Source organism: Aquarana catesbeiana, linkage group LG01, assembly GCF_042186555.1.
Source record: "Aquarana catesbeiana isolate 2022-GZ linkage group LG01, ASM4218655v1, whole genome shotgun sequence".
Taxonomy (NCBI): Eukaryota; Metazoa; Chordata; class Amphibia; order Anura; family Ranidae; genus Aquarana; species Aquarana catesbeiana.
In genome coordinates this window covers 953675614-953698235 of record NC_133324.1, presented here as the reverse complement: position 1 = coordinate 953698235, position 22622 = coordinate 953675614, and the positions used below count along the sequence as shown (strand labels likewise).

At 54.4% G+C, this 22622-nt stretch overlaps 1 protein-coding gene across 1 annotated transcript in view; it reads right to left on the bottom strand.

Annotated features, from left to right (window-relative positions):
• Positions 1–22622, bottom strand: part of DCTN3 (dynactin subunit 3) — a 32537-nt gene that overhangs the window by 6022 nt on the left and 3893 nt on the right. The window contains exons 2-5 of the mRNA XM_073611677.1: positions 7511–7595; positions 6611–6697; positions 4599–4682; positions 3027–3085 (exon numbers count right to left, since the gene is read on the bottom strand). Coding sequence (XP_073467778.1) covers positions 3027–3085; positions 4599–4682; positions 6611–6697; positions 7511–7595 — 315 coding nt within the window. The remainder of the gene's footprint in view (positions 1–3026; positions 3086–4598; positions 4683–6610; positions 6698–7510; positions 7596–22622) is intronic.

Sequence of the window (22622 nt, the reverse complement as noted above, 5' to 3'; positions counted from 1 at the left end):
TCTCAAATTGTACGGCCTCTATGGAGCCCAACCCAAAAATTGCAAGTGTGTTTCAGCAATTCTTCACCTTGTTACGGATCTTCATAAATAGGAAGACTGGGCCTATACAGTGCATCCGGAAAGTATTCACAGCGCTTCACTTTTTTCCACATTTTGTTATGTCACAGCCTTATTCATAGGTTGGACTTGATGGACTTTTTTTAACCTCACCTACTATGTACTATGTAGCTATTACAAAATAGATTAAATTCATTATTTTCCTCAAAATTCTACAAATAATGTCCCATAATGACAACGTGAAAGAAGTTTGTTTGAAATCTTTGCAAATTTATTAAAAATAAAAAAAAAATCCCATGTACATAAGTATTCACAGTCTTTGCCATGACACTCAGAACTGAGCTCAGGTGTATCCTGCTTCCACTGATCATCCTTGAGATGTTTCTACAACTTGATTGGAGTCCAAATGTGGTAAATTCAGTTGATTGGACATGATTTGGAAAGGCACACACCTGTCTATATAAGGTCCCACAGGTAACAGTGCATGTCAGAGCACAAACCATGAAGTGCAAGGACTTGTCTGTAGACCTCCGAGACAGGATTGTATGGAGGCACAGATCTGTAGACCTCCGAGACAGGATTGTATGGAGGCACAGATCTGTAGACCTCCGAGACAGGATTGTATGGAGGCACAGATCTGTAGACCTCCGAGACAGGATTGTATGGAGGCACAGATCTGTAGACCTCCGAGACAGGATTGTATGGAGGCACAGATCTGTAGACCTCCAAGACAGGATTGTATGGAGGCACAGATCTGTAGACCTCCAAGACAGGATTGTATGGAGGCACAGATCTGTAGACCTCCAAGACAGGATTGTATGGAGGCACAGATCTGTAGACCTCCAAGACAGGATTGTATGGAGGCACAGATCTGTAGACCTCCAAGACAGGATTGTATGGAGGCACAGATCTGTAGACCTCCGAGACAGGATTGTATGGAGGCACAGATCTGTAGACCTCCGAGACAGGATTGTATGGAGGCACAGATCTGTAGACCTCCGAGACAGGATTGTATGGAGGCACAGATCTGTAGACCTCCGAGACAGGATTGTATGGAGGCACAGATCTGTAGACCTCCGAGACAGGATTGTATGGATGCACAGATCTGTAGACCTTCGAGACAGGATTGTATGGAGGCACAGATCTGTAGACCTTCGAGACAGGATTGTATGGAGGCACAGATCTGGGGAAGGGTACAGAAAAATGTCTTTGGAGGGTTCACCATCACTCTGGATATAATCACCCAATAGGGAGCAGATTTTAAAACCACCCAATAGGGAGTGAATTCTAACTAATAATCACAGTATCACAAGTTAAACTATAGTAAGACATAAATACTCTCTACCCGAACACGCCCTCTCTACCCACATTATATCTAATTGGAGGGCAGCGCCATCTACCCCAACACCAAACATACGTTACACAATCTGGATCCCTCTTACCAGGGATCTCCAGGGGAGGCAGCAGCCCAGGAATATTTCCTAAGTGTGGATTTAACAATCATATATAATATAGAAAAATGTCTGCAGTATTGAAGGTCCCAATGAGCACAGTGGCCTCCATCATCCGTAAATGGAAGAAGTTTGGAACCACCAGGACTCCTCCTAGAGCGGGCCGCCCGGCCAAACTGAGGGATCGGGGAAGAAGGGCCTTAGTCAAGAAGGTAACCAAGAACCCGATGGTCACTCTGGCTGAGCTCCAGCGTTTCTCTGTGGAGAGAGGAGAACCTTCCAGAGGAACAACCATCTCTGCAGCACTCCACCAATAAGGCCTGTATGGTAGAGTTGCCAGACGGAAGCCTCAGTAAAAGGCACATGACAGCCCCCCTGGAGTTTGCCAAAAGGCACCTGAAGGACTCTCAGACCATGAGAAACAAAATTCTCAGGTCTGATGAAACAAAGATTGAACTTTTTGGCCTGAATGGCAAGAGTCATGTCTGGAGGAAACCAGGCACTGCTCATCACCTGACCCATACCATCCCTACAGTGAAGCATGGTGGTGGCAGCATCATGCTGTGGGAATGTTTTTTAATGGCAGGAACTGGGAGACTAGTCAGGATGAAGGGAAAGATGAATGCAGCAATGTACAGAGACATTCTTGATGAAAATCTTCTCCAGACCTCAGACTGGGGTGAAGGTTCATCTTCCAACAGGACAACCACCCTAAGCACACAGCCAAGATAACAAAGGAGTGGTTACGGGACAACTCTGAATGTCCTTGAGTGGCCCAGCCAGAGCCCAGACCTGAACCCGATTGAACATCTCTGGAGAGATCTGGAAATGTCTGTACACCAATGCTCCCCATCCAACCTGATGGAGCTTGAGAGGTCCTGCAATGAAGAATGAGAGAAACTGCCCAAAAATAGGTGTGCCGAGCTTGTAGCATCATACTCAAGGACTTGAGGCTGTAATTGGTGCCAAAGGTGCTTCACCAAAGTATTGAGCAAAGGCTGTGATACTTATGTACATGGGATTTGTTTATTTGTTGATTTTTTTTTTTTTAGTAAATTTAGAAAGACATCAAAGAAACGTCTTTCATGTTGTCATTATGGGGGATGGTTTGTAGAATTTTGAGGAAAATAATAAATGTAATCTATTTTGGAATAAGGCTGTAACATAACAAAATGTGGAAAAAGTGAAGCGCTGTGAATACTTTCTGGATGGACTGTATGTGTGGCTATAAGATTATATTTTCAGTCTCTGGGGTTTAATAACTGAAAATCTCTCCTACGGGGTCATGGGTGGCAATAATAAACTGACAGAAGTATTTATTATTTATTCTTCCTGAGTTTTTGGCTGGGGTTGGGTGTAAAGAGAACCTGTCCGGGTCTCAGATTCCCATTTACAGAAAATGAACGATGTGTATGAGATTGCATGTGTGTGTGTGTGGTGTAATCATGTGCCAACACGCCCTCACAGCCAATCAGCAACACCCCCATACTACATTACCCAATCACAGACATGACTGACCTGTTGCTGGATGTGGATCTGGGACAGACTCTGTAACTTGGAGACCTGAGATGGAACCGCTGGGGGAAGAAATACAAAAATATATGATGTAATGTATGCATATAAAAAAAAAAAAAAAAAAAAAAAAAAAAAAAAACAACATTCCCTTGTAACCCCTCCCACTTTCCATCCAATAAGATAAGGGATGAATCTTTTGCATCTCTGTGCAGTCATCACTAGGGGAATTTCTCTTTCCTTGGTACTGAGAATGGGTTGGGAGGGGCTGGCAGGATTCTATAAAAAGTCACAGCACCAATGATGGGGCACTAGTCCTCCCACTGGCACCAATGACGGGGCACTATGCCTGCCACTGATACCAATGATGGGGCACTATTCCTCTAGCTGACACCAATGACAGGGCACTAGTCCTCCCACTGACACCAATGATGGGGCACTAGTCCTCCCACTGCCACCAATGATGGGGCACTAGTCCTCCCACTGCCACCAATGATGGGGCACTATTCCTCCCACTGCCACCAATGATGGGGCACTATTCCTCCCACTAACACCAATGATGGGGCACTATTCCTCCCACTGATACCAATGATGGGGCACTATTCCTCCCACTGCCACCAATGATGGGGCACTATTCCTCCCACTGACACCAATGATGGGGACCTATTCCTCCCACTGACACCAATGACAGGGCACTAGTCCTCCCACTGACACCAATGATGGGGCACTATTTCTCCCACTGACACCAATGATGGGGACCTATTCCTCCCACTGACACCAATGACAGGGCACTAGTCCTCCCACTGACACCAATGATGGGGCACTAGTCCTCCCACTGACACCAATGATGGGGCACTAGTCCTCCCACTGACACCAATGATGGGGCACTAGTCCTCCCACTGACACCAATGATGGGACACTATTCCTCCCACTGATACCAATGATGGGGCACTATTCCTCCCACTGATACCAATGATGGGGCACTATTCCTCCCACTGATACCAATGATGGGGCACTATTCCTCCCACTGATACAGTGATAGAAATAGTGCCCCGCCATGGACACCAATGAAGGGGCACTATTTCTTCCAATGACACCATTTTCTACTCCCACTGGTCACACTCCGGCCCCTCTTAAAGTCTGAGGGGCAGTAAACTGGCCCTCTCTATCTCTAAAAGTTTGGAGACCCCTGTATTAGAGTATAATCAAGCAACTGATCAGCAGATTGCACTGTTTGCAACACTTTATCATGCATGTCTAAAAAGGATGCCAGGGTGTATATATATATATATATATATATATATATATATATATATATATATATATATATATATATATATATATAGCTTGGAAACAGCAGTGTAGTGAATGAAACCAGCCCTGAATATCACACCCACATGGTGAAAAGCAGAAATGATTGATGGCAGAGAAAGCCAATAGCTGTGAGCGGTGGGCAACAGCAGCAGGGGATCAGAAGGAGAGGGGATCGATGACGATTGAAGCCGCTCAGACAGTCTGGTCCGAATGGTCAGGTCATAGTGGGGTGGCCGGAGCATGTCCGCAGGGGCCGCAGCTTACCTTTGATGTGCTCGCTGTCCAGGAATGGCTGCAGGGAATGGAGCTGCTCCAGCAGGGCGGCCTGGGACAGAATATACGACTCCTCTAAAAGGGGGGGGGGGGACAAAAACACACAGAGAGTCACACCCTGAGCAGCACGGCTGGCTTCCTTACATCACCCCGTCCATCTACTACTGGCAACACAAGAGCTCCTGGACATGCAACAGTTCACTAATCAGAAGGAACATTCCTCAGTGTGCAGATTATCCAAATTCCGAACAGAGCCATAGCAGATTTACTGCTACATGGCGGCCCTCCAGTGCAGATTATTATATATATAATGCAATTCTGCACTTTTGCCTGAATGAATGAAGAGGGCGCGTGATCTGCGGGTTCCGGGCACTAGATGTCCTCCGGGACCTGCTGATCATATCAAAAATATGTAGCAGAATACATATTGGCCTAAATTGGTGAAGAAATTTGATTTTTTACTGGATATGTTTTATAGCAGAAAGTTAATTTTTTTAATTTTTTTCAGAATTGTCAGTCTTTGTTTATAGCACACAAAAAAAAAAAAAAAAAACAACAAACACACACCACACAAGAGGTGATCAAATAACACCAAAACAAAACTATTTGTAGGAAAAAAAAATTAGAAATTGTATTTGGGTACAGCATTGCACAACCGCACAATTGTCAGTTTAAGTAACACAGCGCCGTATCTCAAAAAATGGTCTGGTCATGAGGGAGGGGGGGGGGGTTTAATCTTCCAGAGGTCAAGTGGTTAAATAATAAATCCCCCCCCCCCCCCAGCAGTCACACAACTCATGCACTGCTGTACACGCACCAAGGACCCCCGGACACGCTGCACCTATTGGCCTCCAACAGGGCACCCGGGCATGCACATGGCTAAGGACCTTGGCGACACCCTATACCCAGCACCCAAACCTGCCACATTGCCCATACATAGAACAGGAAAGACGCTGGAAGCAGAAGGGTGTCCCCACAGTTGGATCCTGCAAACCAAGGCCCGTGATTGGCTGACCTTGGTGTGCAGGATCGTGGCCAGTGATTGGCTGACCAAATAAAATGGGAAGACAGACCAGGGGGAACCACCAGAAGAAGAATAAAGACAGGCTAAGTCTTAACATTATACATTGTATAAAAAAAAAAAAAAAATGGGATTTAAATATTTAAGTCGGATATCGGGCTCTCCTTACGGAGTTTTGATACAATGGTTACAAACTGGAAGTCGTTTTGAGCCTTGATGAAGGGAGAGTGTATGGTCCCTGAAAAGCGTTGGCTTCTTAATACGCCCAACTTATGAACCAATAAAAGTACCCGGGTTCTTTCATCTCTATTGTTCCCTCACTCCCTTCTATATTCCTAGGGGTGGAGTTACATTTGGGTGTCTATTGAGGGAAGCCTTGCTGGAAGATAGCCGCCTCTTTTGATTGTACAATCCCCTTAAGACCCCTTTCACACAGGGGCGGTTTTCAGGAGTTTTAGCGCTAGAAATATCACCTGGCAGGAGTTTTAGCGCTAGAAATATCGCCTGTAAATCGCCCCCCATTAATTACAGTGTGATTTTTCACACTGGGGGGCGGGGCACTTGCAGGACGTTAGCAAAAGCTCTGCAAGCAGCATCTTTGGGGCGGTTTGGAATCGCTGTTTTTAGTGCTCCCAAACCGCTCTGCTCATTGAAACGAATGGGAAGGGCTTCCAAAGCGTCGCAACACGGGCGCTTTTAACCCCTTCTTTTGGGATTTAAAGCACCCCACTAGCGGCCAAAAAGCGGGGCTTAAACAGTGGTAAAGTGGCACTTTACCGCTAACGGCTGACGCTTTCAGAATGAAAGCTACCAACAGCTATGCATGGAAAGGGCTACATACTGATTGGACAGATCAGGTAGGTCTTTGTATTATATACAGTAATTCTGACAAATCTACAGTAGCACTGTACAAAGATTGCAATGTGTATGGTGACCCAATCACCAGGGCAGTCAGATCTACCCGGAGTGGGAGGAGTCTCACCTGCCAGGATGTATTCCAGTTTCATGACGTCGGGAACGGCCACTCGATCGATGTACTGAGGATCCAGATATTTGATCAAATCATCAACTGAAAACACACAAAAAAAGGAGAGAAATATAAATCACTAACGAGAGCAACTCGTAATACCGAACACACAGATATATCACCGGGGGGTCCAACAACTGCCGGAGATCTCAGGAAATAAGAGCCAAGAACAGGAGGACTCCGAAAATGGAATGCGAGTCACAAAGGCCGTGATATCGCAATCAATCAATGGGATTGTTTTAACCTGTTGTGTGAGTGTATTGAAGCCGCTGTCACAAAACAAATACAAAGTGACATGGTTTATAAACATTGATCAGACAGGAGATAGAGAGATACAAAGTAACATTGTTTATAAACATTGATCAGACAGGAGATAGAGAGATACAAAGTAACATTGTTTATAAACATTGATCAGACGGGAGATAGAGAGATACAAAGTAACATTGTTTATAAACATTGATCAGACGGGAGATAGAGAGATACAAAGTAACATTGTTTATAAACATTGATCAGACGGGAGATAGAGAGATACAAAGTAACATTGTTTACAAACATTGATCAGACAGGAGATAGAGAGATACAAAGTAACATTGTTTATAAACATTGATCAGACGGGAGATAGAGAGATACAAAGTAACATTGTTTATAAACATTGATCAGACGGGGGATAGGGGGTTCTAGAACGCACAGATATATCTGGGAACATTGTAACTCTCTGTGCTGTTATTGGCTCTCTGGATTTCTGGCAGGATGTGTGACCGGCTGACACAAGACAGAAACGGGCACAGAAGAATGCAGCATGAGTAGCGAGACCACCCAGAGGTGGGTGGAGCTGTTATTGGAAGGGTCACTCACTCTTCTTGTAGAGGGTCTTCACACGCTCCCTCTTCCCAGCGAGGTTCCCCAGAGACACCTGAACCTTCAACAATCCGTCCGCAATCTATAGGATGAGGAGAGAAGAGATCTGAGGAGGAGACACCACATGACGGGTGGGGGGGACATCCTAGAGCAGAGGATACCACTTGGAAAGCTGTGATCACAAGAGGGGCAATCATAGTATGGGGGGGATAGGGCATGGGATGGAATCACAAGACAGATGGGACCATTTGGGGGGAGGGGGGAGGAGATCATTGTATAGAGGGGACCCCTGGGGGGGAGGGGGGATCATAGTGTAGCGCTGGTAGATTTATGATCTACCATCTGATAGGTAAATTCAGTGAATTGCTCGTTAGAGGAAGTTAGATTTGCCTCTGTTCCAGCTTGGCCGATGTTGCGTGTAGTTCCACGCTGAGCCGGTGGGTGTCGCTGTCACCATTGGCTGGTGTTGGAAGGGCAACGTGTCTAAGCGTATGAGTGCTCCTCTGACCCGGAGACAACTCGGTGGAGGTGGTCCTCAGAGTTGCATTCTGGGAGAGGGTATTTATGGGACAGACGCCATGTTTTGGGGTTTGTTTTACAGCCACCTGCTGGCCCTCCTGGCCGACAGGTATGCATTAGAGTGCTACCTCGTGGTCCTCCGTTCCGGAGGCCCGCGCTGCTGCGGTGCGTGGGTGGGCCTAGAAGCTTGTCTGGGGCCTACCACAGCAGCAGAGGAATGGTCCTGAGCTGTCTATCCTGAGTGAAGAAGCTGGACAACCGAGAAGATCCCAGAGGGGGACCCGTCATGGAAGGATCATGCAGAGTGCTGGTCTGGAGAGGGGCCTGGGGACTCGGTTGGAGGACGTATCCTAAAGTAGTTCTACAGCATAGTACTGCCGGGTTGGTTTAGAGGTCCAAGTACTGTGTCTGACATTCACTGCAAAAATTAATACATCCTGTGGCAGAGGATCGTACGGGTTTATTTCAAGCAAGTCTGTAGCAGAGACTTTTGTTCGTGCTATGTACTGGCTGCTAGACAAGTGAGAGAGGCCTATCCAGGCGAGCAAAGATTGTGTCCCACAAGGGGATTGCATCCGATTACAGTATTCAACTTTAAAGGACGTTCTCAAGAATACTAAAGAAAGGTATTTGAGCTTCCCTGCAGCTTCCCTCCTGTCTCTTTCCTGCTACTTCCTTCGTTACTTGGTTCAATAAAGCATTGAAAACGTACTCAAGTGTTGGTGCTTAAATCGTCCAGAGGTAAACTCAACGGAACCCTAGACCCGGTGCCGGTGAAACGGGGGTGTCGAGAGTGAAGGTAACAAGCCCGCTTTAAACCAGCAGCTCCACCGAGAGTTATTGCTACATGTGGGGGCTTCGTCCGGGATTTGTTGACCATCGGTTCTCGCAGCCCAGAGAGGTGTTTCACCGGGAGTTGACGGTGAGAGCTGGACTTTTTTCAGGAAGAGAAGAGATTAAAAGTTGCAGGACTTTATTTCCGAGTGCGTAGGCGGTGGGCGCCAGTAAAAGCCCGGGAGCTACGTGATCGGAAAGACAAGTGGGAGGAGCCTACCCTACTTGATACCGCATGGGACGCGTGTATGTGTTTGGCACCAGAGAAGATCAGAGTATGGCCATGTTTTTTTCAGCGATGCAGCCAATTATGGGACCAAGAATGTTCCCTGCAAACACCGCGTTGAATACTGTGCTGACCGGAGCCCTGCTTATGGATACTGGTGTTCATCTGAAGCCGCAGGGGAGGTTTGTTCTGTATACCTCAGGAGATATTGAGGGACTGGGCATGATCTGCCACCGATGTGAAGGACTGGCCGTACATCTCCGTCCATTTGGTCGATGTCTGCAATGTGGAGAGTATTCGTTTGTGGTGGAGCAACCTACCATGTCACCCCGTGCTTATCGTATGGACTGGGCTACAGGTATCGCCACAGTAGAAGCTGCTATTACTACGGAGAGAGAGCGGCAGGCCGTCACTGTGCCTGTTGTTGCCGAAAATGTTCCGGAGGGAGACCCTGCTATTGCCGTCTCATCAGCGGACATTGCTTTGAATTCTGAATCTACCACGCCTGTCTCTGTTGTACCTGGACAGAGGAAGGTGGGATATGTGAAGGCTTCCTGTGGCCGTGGCCTACCCCCGAGGCTACCCGAACCGGATCCAGCAAAGTCCACGACAGGAACGGGTAAGCAGCCAGTGGGGAATGTATCTGGGACTGTAAATAAGTATCTGCCAGCGGAAGAGTTGGGAGATTGGGAAATAGAATCCATGTCGGATCTTTCCGGTGATGATGACCTGTTTGAGACTATGTCACAAGAGATGTTATGGGCACAAGGCGAGGATGTCACCTCTGCTATGACTTTCCCTGAATGGACAGTCCTGAGTTCTGGGAAGACGTCACCCTGTGTGGAGCCACACAGCACTGTAAATGAGACTTTGTCAAAAGTTGTTAGTTCACTACAGACACCGGCTGGGTCTATGGTGAGCAAATCCTTGGATTCCTGTGTGCCTCCTGGTAAGGGAAAGAACACATCCTTGCCCAAACTTGCACGTTTTGCAGAGAATGTTAAACAAGCGTGTAGCTACGGAGTATGGTTTGGAGTTGCCCTATGTCCCTCAGGACGTAATGCAAGTGATTGAAGTTAACCAGGAACTTTGGTACAGTGAAGCTGTTTGGGACTACTTGTCTGTGCCTAAGCCTTTCTGAAAGACTGGATGTTCTGTTAAAATGAATGAACGTTTTAGTGGATGTTTTATGCACTGGAACTTCGGTCAGCACATCTATGCTGACAAAGTGGTCATCTGCAGGCCCGGAAAAGATGACGTTGTAGATTTCATTACCACAGTGGATAAACTGGGAAAGACACTGACCTTGCCAGATCCCCGGTTTTATTGGTAACTATGGACAAAAGAACTTTGAAGTTAGTTACTTAGTGTCAGTATAAAGAGATCTTCGTGGTCAAGGTCTGGATATTCATCTCAGTGTTTTGAATCCAAGGACTTCTTTTTGCTAGCTGGATTTCTTTCATGTGAAAAAAAAAAAATGTATACAGGGATGGACTCCTAAAGATTATTTTTCATAATAGATTATGGGAAGAGAGTCTAATTTTTAAATGAGGCTTTGCTCCTGAAGTTGTACAGTATATATGTGTGTGTTTAATATGTTTTCCTTTTCAGGAAACATTTGATCTCCTATCAAGCTGTGAGGCTTTTCAGCTAGATAGATAGTGAGGTTGTGTACAGTCATAGGATGGTTTTGTTTACGGACGTGAACATATTGTTTTATAGATGTTAATCTCATAATGTCTTTCCACTGTCTTTCATTCTTCTCTATCTAATCCAAATTTTAAGCTCAAATACCTACTCTCAGGCTTGGGAGTTATCATCAATATTTTTGGACAGACGTTGGGGACAACGTCTATTGTAGTGGGGGGAGTATGTAGCGCTGGTAGATTTATGATCTACCATCTGATAGGTAAATTTAGTGAATTGCTTTTTAGGGAAGTTAGATTTGCCTCTGTTCCAGCTTGGCTGACGTTGCGTGTAGTTCCACATTGTGCCGCTGGGTGTCGTTGTCACCATTGGCTGGTGTTGGAAGGGCAACGTGTTGAAGCGTATGGGTGCTCCTCTGTCCCGGAGACAACTCGGTGGAAGTGGTCCTCCGAGTTGCATTCTGGGCGAGGGTATTTATGGGACAGACGCCATGTTTTGGGGTTCGTTTTCAGCCACCTGCTGGCCCTCCTGGCCGACAGGTATGCGTTAGAGTGCTACCTCGTGGTCCTCCGTTCCGGAGGCCCGCGCCGCTGCGGCCTGTGTGGGTGGGCCCAGAGGCTTGTCTGGGGCCTACCACAGGCACAGAGGAATGATCCTGAGCTGTCTATCCAGAGTGAAGAAGCTGGACAACCAAGAAGATCCCAGGGGAGGACCCGTCATGGAAGGATCATGCAGAGTGCTGGTCTGGAGAGGGGCTTGGTGACTCGGTTGGAGGACGTATCCTAAAGTGGTTCTACAGCATAGTACTGCCGGGTTGGCTTAGAGCTCCAAGTACTGTGTCTGACATTCACTGCATTAATACATCCTGTGGCAGAGGATCGTACGGGTTTATTTCCAGCAAGTCTGTGGCAGAGACTTTTGTTCGTGCTACGTACTGGCTGCTAGACAAGTTAGAGAGGCCTATCCAGGTGAGCAAAGATTGTGTCCCACAAGGGGATTGCATCCGATTACAATATTCAACTTTAAAGGACGTTCTCAAGAATCCTAAAGAAAGATATTTGAGCTTCCCTGCAGCTTCCCTCCTGTCTCTTTCCTGCTAATTCCTTTGTTACTTGGTTCAATAAAGCATTGAAAACGTACTCAAGTGTTGGTGCTTCTATCGTCCAGAGGTAAACTCAACGGAACCCTAGACGCGGTGCCGGTGAAACGGGGGTGTCGAGAGTGAAGGTAACAAGCCCGCTTTAAACCAGCAGCTCCACCGAGAGTTAGTGCTGCAATAGTATAGAGGGGACCCCTGGGGGGGAGGGGGAGATCATAGTATAGAGGGGACCCCTGGGGGAGGAGGGGGAGATCATAGTATAGAGGGGACCCCTGGGGGAGGAGGGGGAGATCATAGTATAGAGGGGACCCCTGGGGGAGGAGGGGGAGATCATAGTATAGAGGGGACCCCTGGGGGAGGAGGGGGAGATCATAGTATAGAGGGGACCCCTGGGGGAGGAGGGGGAGATCATAGTATAGAGGGGATCCCTGGGGGAGGAGGGGGAGATCATAGTATAGAGGGGACCCCTGGGGGAGGAGGGGGAGATCATAGTATAGAGGGGACCCCTGGGGGGGAGGGGAGATCATAGTATAGAGCGGACCCCTGGGGGGGAGGGGGAGATCATAGTATAGAGGGGACCCCTGGGGGGGAGGGGGGATCATAGTATAGAGGGGACCCCTGGGGGGGATCATAGTATAGAGGGGACCCCTGGGGGGGGGGTCATAGTATAGAGGGGACCCCTGGGGGGGGGGGGGGGGGAGTCATAGTATAGAGGGGACCCCTGGGGGGGGAGTCATAGTATAGAGGGGACCCCTGGGGGGAAGGGGGGATCATAGTATAGAGGGGACCCCTGGGGGGGGAAGGGGGGATCATAGTATAGAGGGGACCCCTGGGGGGGAAGGGGGGATCATAGTTTAGAGGGGACCCCTGGGGGGGAAGGGGGGATCATAGTTTAGAGGGGACCCCTGGGGGGGAAGGCGGGATCATAGTATAGAGGGGACCCCTGGGGGGGGATCATAGTATAGAGGGGACCCCTGGGGGGGGGAGTCATAGTATAGAGGGGACCCCTGGGGGGAGTCATAGTATAGAGGGGACCCCTGGGGGGAAGGGGGATCATGGTATAGAGGGGACTCCTGGGAGGGGGATCATAGTATAGAGGGGACCCCTGGGGGGAGGGGGGATCATAGTATAGAGGGGACCCCTGGGGGGGAGTCATAGTATAGAGGGGACCCCGGGGGGGGAGGGGGGATCATAGTATAGAGGGGACCCCTTGGGGGGGAAGGGGGGATCATAGTATAGAGGGGACCCCGGGGGGGAAGGGGGGATCATAGTATAGAGGGGACCCCTGGGGGGGAAGGGGGGATCATAGTATAGAGGGGACCCCTTGGGGGGAAGGGGGGATCATAGTATAGAGGGGACCCCTGGGGGGGGTCATAGTATAGAGGGGAACCCTGGGGGGAAGGGGGATCATAGTATAGAGGGGACCCCTGGGGGGAAGGGGGATCATAGTATAGAGGGGACCCCTGGGGGGGAGGGGGAGATCATAGTATAGAGGGGACCCCTGGGGGAGGAGGGGGAGATCATAGTATAGAGGGGACCCCTGGGGGAGGAGGGGGAGATCATAGTATAGAGGGGACCCCTGGGGGAGGAGGGGGAGATCATAGTATAGAGCGGACCCCTGGGGGGGAGGGGGAGATCATAGTATAGAGGGGACCCCTGGGGGGGAGGGGGGATCATAGTATAGAGGGGACCCCTGGGGGGGGATCATAGTATAGAGGGGACCCCTGGGGGGGGGGTCATAGTATAGAGGGGACCCCTGGGGGGAGTCATAGTATAGAGGGGACCCCTGGGGGGGGGGGGGGATCATAGTATAGAGGGGACCCCTGGGGGGGAAGGGGGGATCATAGTTTAGAGGGGACCCCTGGGGGGGAAGGGGGGATCATAGTATAGAGGGGACCCCTGGGGGGGGATCATAGTATAGAGGGGACCCCTGGGGGGGGGTCATAGTATAGAGGGGACCCCTGGGGGGGGGTCATAGTATAGAGGGGAACCCTGGGGGGGGGTCATAGTATAGAGGGGAACCCTGGGGGGGGGTCATAGTATAGAGGGGAACCCTGGGGGGGGGTCATAGTATAGAGGGGACCCCTGGGGGGAAGGGGGATCATAGTATAGAGGGGACTCCTGGGAGGGGGATCATAGTATAGAGGGGACCCCTGGGGGAGGGGGGATCATAGTATAGAGGGGACCCCTGGGGGGGAGGGGGGATCATAGTATAGAGGGGACCCCTGGGGGGGGAGGGGGGGAGTCATAGTATAGAGGGGACCCCTGGGGGGGAGGGGGGGAGTCATAGTATAGAGGGGACCCCGGGGGGGGAGGGGGGATCATAGTGTAGAGGGGACCCCTGGGGGGGAGGGGGGATCATAGTATAGAGGGGACCCCTGGGGGGGGGGTCATAGTATAGAGGGGACCCCTGGGGGGAAGGGGGATCATAGTATAGAGGGGACCCCTGGGGGGGAAGGGGGGATCATAGTATAGAGGGGACCCCTTGGGGGGAAGGGGGGATCATAGTATAGAGGGGACCCCGGGGGGGAAGGGGGGATCATAGTATAGAGGGGACCCCTGGGGGGAAGGGGGGATCATAGTATAGAGGGGACCCCTGGGGGGGAAGGGGGGATCATAGTATAGAGGGGACCCCTGGGGGGGAAGGGGGGATCATAGTATAGAGGGGACCCCTGGGGGGGGTCATAGTATAGAGGGGAACCCTGGGGGGAAGGGGGATCATAGTATAGAGGGGACCCCCGGGGGGAGGGGAGATCATAATATAGAGGGGACCCCTGGGGAGGAAGGGGGGATCATAGTATAGAGGGGACCCCTGGGGGGGGTCATAGTATAGAGGGGACCCCCGGGGGGGGAAGGGGGGATCATAGTATAGAGGGGACCCCTGGGGGGGAAGGGGGGATCATAGTATAGAGGGGACCCCTGGGGGGGGGGAAGGGGGGATCATAGTATAGAGGGGACCCCTGGGGGGGGGAAGGGGGGATCATAGTATAGAGGGGACCCCTGGGGGGGGAAGGGGGGGATCAGAGTATAGAGGGGACCCCTGGGGGGGAAGGGGGGATCATAGTATAGAGGGGACCCCTGGGGGGAAGGGGGGATCATAGTATAGAGGGGACCCCTGGGGGGGAAGGGGGGATCATAGTATAGAGGGGACCCCTGGGGGGGAAGGGGGGATCATAGTATAGAGGGGACCCCTGGGGGGGGTCATAGTATAGAGGGGAACCCTGGGGGGAAGGGGGATCATAGTATAGAGGGGACCCCCGGGGGGAGGGGAGATCATAATATAGAGGGGACCCCTGGGGAGGAAGGGGGGATCATAGTATAGAGGGGACCCCTGGGGGGGGTCATAGTATAGAGGGGACCCCCGGGGGGGGAAGGGGGGATCATAGTATAGAGGGGACCCCTGGGGGGGAAGGGGGGATCATAGTATAGAGGGGACCCCTGGGGGGGGGGAAGGGGGGATCATAGTATAGAGGGGACCCCTGGGGGGGGGAAGGGGGGATCATAGTATAGAGGGGACCCCTGGGGGGGGAAGGGGGGGATCAGAGTATAGAGGGGACCCCTGGGGGGAAGGGGGGATCATAGTAATAGAGGGGACCCCTAGGGGGGGGGGGGGGGGGGGGGGAGTCATAGTATAGAGGGGACCCCTGGGGAAGGGGGATCATAGTATAGAGGGGACCCCTGGGGGAAGGGGGATCATAGTATAGAGGGGACCCCTGGGGTGGAGGGGGGGGATCATAGTATAGAGGGGACCCCTGGGGGGGGAAAGGGGGATCATAGTATAGAGGGGACCCCTGGGGGGGAAAGGGGGGATCATAGTATAGAGGGGACCCCTGGGGGGGAAAGGGGGGATCATAGTATACAGGGGATCCCTGGGGGGGAAGGGGGATCATAGTATAGAGGGGACCCTGGGGGGGAAGGGGGGATCATAGTATAGAGGGGACCCCTGGGGGGGAAGGGGGGATCATAGTATAGAGGGGACCCCTGGGGGGAAGGGGGGATCATAGTATAGAGGGGACCCCTGGGGGGAAGGGGGATCATAGTATAGAGGGGACCCCTGGGGGGGAAGGGGGGATCATAGTATAGAGGGGACCCCTGGGGGGGAAGGGGGGATCATAGTATAGAGGGGACCCCTGGGGGGGAAGGGGGGATCATAGTATAGAGGGGACCCCTGGGGGGGGTCATAGTATAGAGGGGAACCCTGGGGGGAAGGGGGATCATAGTATAGAGGGGACCCCTGGGGGGGAAGGGGGATCATAGTATAGAGGGGACCCCTGGGGGGAGGGGGGATCATAGTATAGAGGGGACCTCTGGGGGGGGAGGGGGGATCATAGTATAGAGGGGACCCCTGGGGGGGTCATAGTATAGAGGGGACCCCTGGGGGGGTCATAGTATAGAGGGGACCCCTGGGGGGAAGGGGGATCATAGTATAGAGGGGACCCCTGGGGGGAAGGGGGATCATAGTATAGAGGGGACCCCTGGGGGGGATCATAGTATAGAGGGGACCCCTGGGGGGGATCATAGTATAGAGGGGACCCCTGGGGGGAGGGGGGGAGTCATAGTATAGAGGGGACCCCGGGGGGGAAGGGGGGATCATAGTATAGAGGGGACCCCTGGGGGGGGGGGAATCATAGTATAGAGGGGACCCCTGGGGGGGGGGGGAATCATAGTATAGAGGGGATCCCTGGGGTGGAGGGGGGGGATCATAGTATAGAGGGGACCCCTGGGGTGGAGGGGGGGATCATAGTATAGAGGGGACCCCTGGGGTGGAGGGGGGGATCATAGTATAGAGGGGACCCCTGGGGTGGAGGGGGGGATCATAGTATAGAGGGGACCCCTGGAGGGAGGGGGGATCATAGTATAGAGGGGACCCCTGGAGGGAGGGGGGATCATAGTATAGAGGGGACCCCTGGAGGGAGGGGGGATCATAGTATAGAGGGGACTCCTGGGGGGAGGGGGGATCATAGTATAGAGGGGACCCCTGGGGGGAGGGGGGGAGTCATAGTATAGAGGGGACCCCTGGGGGGAGGGGGGGAGTCATAGTATAGAGGGGACCCCGGGGGGGAAGGGGGGGATCATAGTATAGAGGGGACCCCTGGGGGGGATCATAGTATAGAGGGGACCCCTGGGGAGGGGATCATAGTATAGAGGGGACCCCTGGGGGGGGGGATCATAGTATAGAGGGGACCCCTGGGGGGGGGGGATCATAGTATAGAGGGGACCCCTGGGGGGGGGATCATAGTATAGAGGGGACCCCTGGGCTGGAGGGGGGGATCATAGTATAGAGGGGACCCCTGGGGTGGAGGGGGGGGATCATAGTATAGAGGGGACCCCTGGGGTGGAGGGGGATCATAGTATAGGAGGGGACCCCTGGGGTGGAGGGGGGGATCATAGTATAGAGGGGACCCCTGGGGTGGAGGGGGGGGATCATAGTATAGAGGGGACCCCTGGGGGGGATCATAGTATAGAGGGGACCCCCCTGGGGGGGGGGTCATAGTATAGAGGGGACCCCTGGGGAGGGGGGGGGATCATAGTATAGAGGGGACCCCTGGGGGGGAGTCATAGTATAGAGGGGACCCCTGGAGGGGGAAGGGGGGATCATAGTATAGAGGGGACCCCTGGGGGGAAGGGGGGAGTCATAGTATAGAGGGGACCCCTGGGGGGGAAGGGGGGATCATAGTACAGAGGGGACCCCTAGGGGGGAAGGGGGGATCATAGTATAGAGGGGACCCCTGGGGGGAAGGGGGGATCATAGTATAGAGGGGACCCCTGGGGGGGGGGAAGGGGGGATCATAGTATAGAGGGGACCCCTGGGGGGGGGGGATCATAGTATAGAGGGGACCCCTGGGGTGGAGGGGGGGATCATAGTATAGAGGGGACCCCTGGGGTGGAGGGGGGGATCATAGTATAGAGGGGACCCCTGGGGGGGGATCATAGTATAGGAGGGGACCCCTGGGGTGGAGGGGGGGGATCATAGTATAGAGGGGACCCCTGGGGTGGAGGGGGGGGATCATAGTATAGAGGGGACCCCTGGGGGGGGATCATAGTATAGAGGGGACCCCTGGGGGGGGATCATAGTATAGAGGGGACCCCTGGGGTGGAGGGGGGGATCATAGTATAGAGGGGACCCCTGGGGGGGAGTCATAGTATAGAGGGGACCCCTGGGGGGGGGGGGAAGGGGGGATCATAGTATAGAGGGGACCCCGGGGGGGGAAGGGGGGAGTCATAGTACAGAGGGGACCCCTGGGGGGGAAGGGGGGATCATAGTACAGAGGGGACCCCTAGGGGGGAAGGGGGATCATAGTATAGAGGGGACCCCTGGGGGGAAGGGGGGATCATAGTATAGAGGGGACCCCTGGGGGGGGGGGAAGGGGGGATCATAGTATAGAGGGGACCCCGGGGGGGAAGGGGGGAGTCATAGTATAGAGGGGATCCCTGGGGGGGATCATAGTATAGAGGGGACCCCTGGGGGGGAAGGGGGGATCATAGTATAGAGGGGACCCCTGGGGGGGAAGGGGGGATCATAGTATAGAGGGGACCCCTGGGGGGGAAGGGGGGATCATAGTATAGAGGGGACCCCTGGGGGGGATCATAGTATAGAGGGGACCCCTGGGGGGAGGGGAGATCATAGTATAGAGGGGACCCCTGGGGGGAGGGGAGATCATAGTATAGAGGGGACCCCTGGGGGGAGGGGAGATCATAGTATAGAGGGGACCCCTGGGGTGGAGGGGGGGATCATAGTATAGAGGGGACCCCTGGGGGGGGATCATAGTATAGAGGGGACCCCTGGGGGGGGGATCATAGTATAGAGGGGACCCCTGGGGGGGGATCATAGTATAGAGGGGACCCCTGGGGTGGAGGGGGGGGATCATAGTATAGGGGGGACCCCTGGGGGGGGGGGATCATAGTATAGAGGGGACCCCTGGGGGGGGGGATCATAGTATAGAGGGGACCCCTGGGGGGGGGATCATAGTATAGAGGGGACCCCTGGGGGGGGGGGGGATCATAGTATAGAGGGGACCCCTGGGGGGGGGATCATAGTATAGAGGGGACCCCTGGGGGGGGGGGGGATCATAGTATAGAGGGGACCCCTGGGGGGGGGGGATCATAGTATAGAGGGGACCCCTGGGGGGGGGGATCATAGTATAGAGGGGACCCCTGGGGTGGAGGGGGGGATCATAGTATAGAGGGGACCCCTGGGGGGGGGAAGGGGGGAGTCATAGTATAGAGGGGACCCCTGGGGGGAAGGGGGGGGATCATAGTATAGAGGGTACCCCTGGGGGAGGAGGGGGGATCATAGTATAGAGGGGACCCCTGGGGGGGAAGGGGGGATCATAGTATAGAGGGGAACCCTGGGGGGGAAGGGGGGATCATAGCATAGAGGGGACCCCTGGGGGGGAAGGGGGATCATAGTATAGAGGGGACCCCTGGGGGGGGAGTCATAGTATAGAGGGGAACCCTGGGGGGGAAGGGGGGATCATAGCATAGAGGGGACCCCTGGGGGGGAAGGGGGATCATAGTATAGAGGGGACCCCTGGGGGGGGAGTCATAGTATAGAGGGGACCCCTGGGGGGGGGGATCATAGTATAGAGGGGACCCCTGGGGGGGAAGGGGGGATCGTAGTATAGAGGGGACCCCTGGGGGGGAAGGGGGGATCATAGTATAGAGGAGACCCCTGGGGGGGGAGGGGGGATCATAGTATAGAGGGGACCCCTGGGGGGAGGGGGGATCATAGTATAGAGGGGACCCCTGGGGGGAGGGGGGATCATAGTATAGAGGGGACCCCTGGGGGGAGGGGGGATCATAGTATAGAGGGGACCCCTGGGGGGAGGGGGGATCATAGTATAGAGGGGACCCCTGGGGGGAGGGGGGATCATAGTATAGAGGGGACCCCTGGGGGGAGGGGGGATCATAGTATAGAGGGGACCCCTGGGGGGGAGGGGGGGATCATAGTATAGAGGGGACCCCTGGGGGGAGGGGGGATCATAGTATAGAGGGGACCCCTGGGGGGAGGGGGGATCATAGTATAGAGGGGACCCCTGGGGGGAGGGGGGATCATAGTATAGAGGGGACCCCTGGGGGGAGGGGGGATCATAGTATAGAGGGGACCCCTGGGGGGGAGGGGGGATCATAGTATAGAGGGGACCCCTGGGGGGGAGGGGGAGATCATAGTATAGAGGAGACCCCTGGGGGGGAGGGGGAGATCATAGTATAGAGGGGACCCCTGGGGGAGGAGGGGGAGATCATAGTATAGAGGGGACCCCTGGGGGGGAGGGGGGGATCATAGTATAGAGGGGACCCCTGGGGGGGAGGGGGAGATCATAGTATAGAGGGGACCCCTGGGGGGGAGGGGGAGATCATAGTATAGAGGGGACCCCTGGGGGAGGAGGGGGAGATCATAGTATAGAGGGGACCCCTGGGGGAGGAGGGGGAGATCATAGTATAGAGGGGACCCCTGGGGGGGAGGGGAGATCATAGTATAGAGGGGACCCCTGGGGGGGAGGGGGAGATCATAGTATAGAGGGGACCCCTGGGGGGGAGTCATAGTATAGAGGGGACCCCTGGGGGGGGGGGCCTTGGAGTCATAGTATAGAGGGGACCCCTGGGGGGGGAGTCATAGTATAGAGGGGACCCCTGGGGGGGGGGGGGGGGGAGTCATAGTATAGAGGGGACCCCGGGGGGGGGGGGGGGGGGGGGAGTCATAGTATAGAGGGGACCCCGGGGGGGGGGGAGTCATAGAATAGAGGGGACCCCTGGGGGGGAGTCATAGTATAGAGGGGACCACTGGGGGGGGGGGGGGGGGGAGTCATAGTATAGAGGGGACCCCTGGGGGGGGGGGGGGGGGGGGAGTCATAGTATAGAGGGGACCCCTGGGGGGGATCATAGTATAGAGGGGACCCCTGGGGGGGAAGGGGGGATCATAGTATAGAGGGGACCCCTGGGGGGGATCATAGTATAGAGGGGACCCCTGGGGGGGATCATAGTATAGAGGGGACCCCTGGGGGGGATCATAGTATAGAGGGGACCCCTGGGGGGGATCATAGTATAGAGGGGACCCCTGGGGGGGATCATAGTATAGAGGGGAACCCTGGGGGGGGGTCATAGTATAGAGGGGACCCCTGGGCGGAGTCATAGTATAGAGGGCACCCCTGGGGGTGGAAGGGGGATCATAGTATAGAGGGGACTCCTGGGAGGGGGATCATAGTATAGAGGGGACCCCTGGGGGGGAGGGGGGAGTCATAGTATAGAGGGGACCCCGGGGGGGAAGGGGGGATCATAGTATAGAGGGGACCCCTGGGGGGGAGGGGGGATCATAGTATAGAGGGGACCCCTGGGGGGGGAAGGGGGGATCATAGTATAGAGGGGACCCCTGGGGGGGGAAGGGGGGATCATAGTATAGAGGGGACCCCTGGGGGGGGTCATAGTATAGAGGGGACCCCTGGGGGGGAAGGGGGGAATCATAGTATAGAGGGGACCCCTGGGGGGAAGGGGGGATCATAGTATAGAGGGGACCCCTTGGGGGGAAGGGGGGATCATAGTATAGAGGGGACCCCTGGGGGGGGAAGGGGGGATCATAGTATAGAGGGGACCCCTTGGGGGGAGGGGGGATCATAGTATAGAGGGGACCCCTGGGGGGGGGTCATAGTATAGAGGGGAATCCTGGGGGGAGGGGGGATCATAGTATAGAGGGGACCCCTGGGGAGGAAGGGGGGATCATAGTATAGAGGGGACCCCTGGGGGGGGTCATAGTATAGAGGGGACCCCGGGGGGGGTCAAAGCATAGAGGGGACCCCTGGGGGGAGGGGGGATCATAGTATAGAGGGGGCCCCTGGGGGGAAAGGGGGATCAGAGTATAGAGGGGACCCCTGGGGGGGGAAGGGGGATCATAGTATAGAGGGGACCCCCGGGGGGGGGAAGGGGGATCATAGTATAGAGGGGACCCCTGGGGGGGAAGGGGGGATCATAGTATAGAGGGGACCCCTGGGGGGGAAGGTGGGATCATAGTATAGAGGGGACCCCTGGGGGGGAAGGGGGGATCATAGTATAGAGGGGACCCCTGGGGGGGGAAGGGGGGATCATAGTATAGAGGGGACCCCTGGGGGGGGAAGGGGGGATCATAGTATAGAGGGGACCCCTGGGGGGGGAAGGGGGGATCATAGTATAGAGGGGACCCCTGGGGGGGGGGGAGTCATAGTATAGAGGGGACCCCTGGGGGAAGGGGGATCATAGTATAGAGGGGACCCCTGGGGGGGGAAGGGGGGATCATAGTATAGAGGGGACCCCTGGGGGGGAAGGGGGATCATAGTATAGAGGGGACCCCTGGGGGGAGGGGGGATCATAGTATAGAGGGGACCCCTGGGGGGGGAGGGGGGATCATAGTATAGAGGGGACCCCTGGGGGGGTCATAGTATAGAGGGGACCCCTGGGGGGAGTCATAGTATAGAGGGGACCCTGGGGGGAGTCATAGTATAGAGGGGACCCCTGGGGGAAGGGGGATCATAGTATAGAGGGGACTCCTGGGAGGGGGATCATAGTATAGAGGGGACCCCTGGGGGGAGTCATAGTATAGAGGGGACCCCTGGGGGGAAGGGGGATCATAGTATAGAGGGGACTCCTGGGAGGGGGATCATAGTATAGAGGGACCCCTGGGGGGGAGGGGGGAGTCATAGTATAGAGGGGACCCCTGGGGGGGAGGGGGGGAGTCATAGTATAGAGGGGACCCCGGGGGGGGAGGGGGGGATCATAGTGTAGAGGGGACCCCTGGGGGGGAGGGGGGATCATAGTAT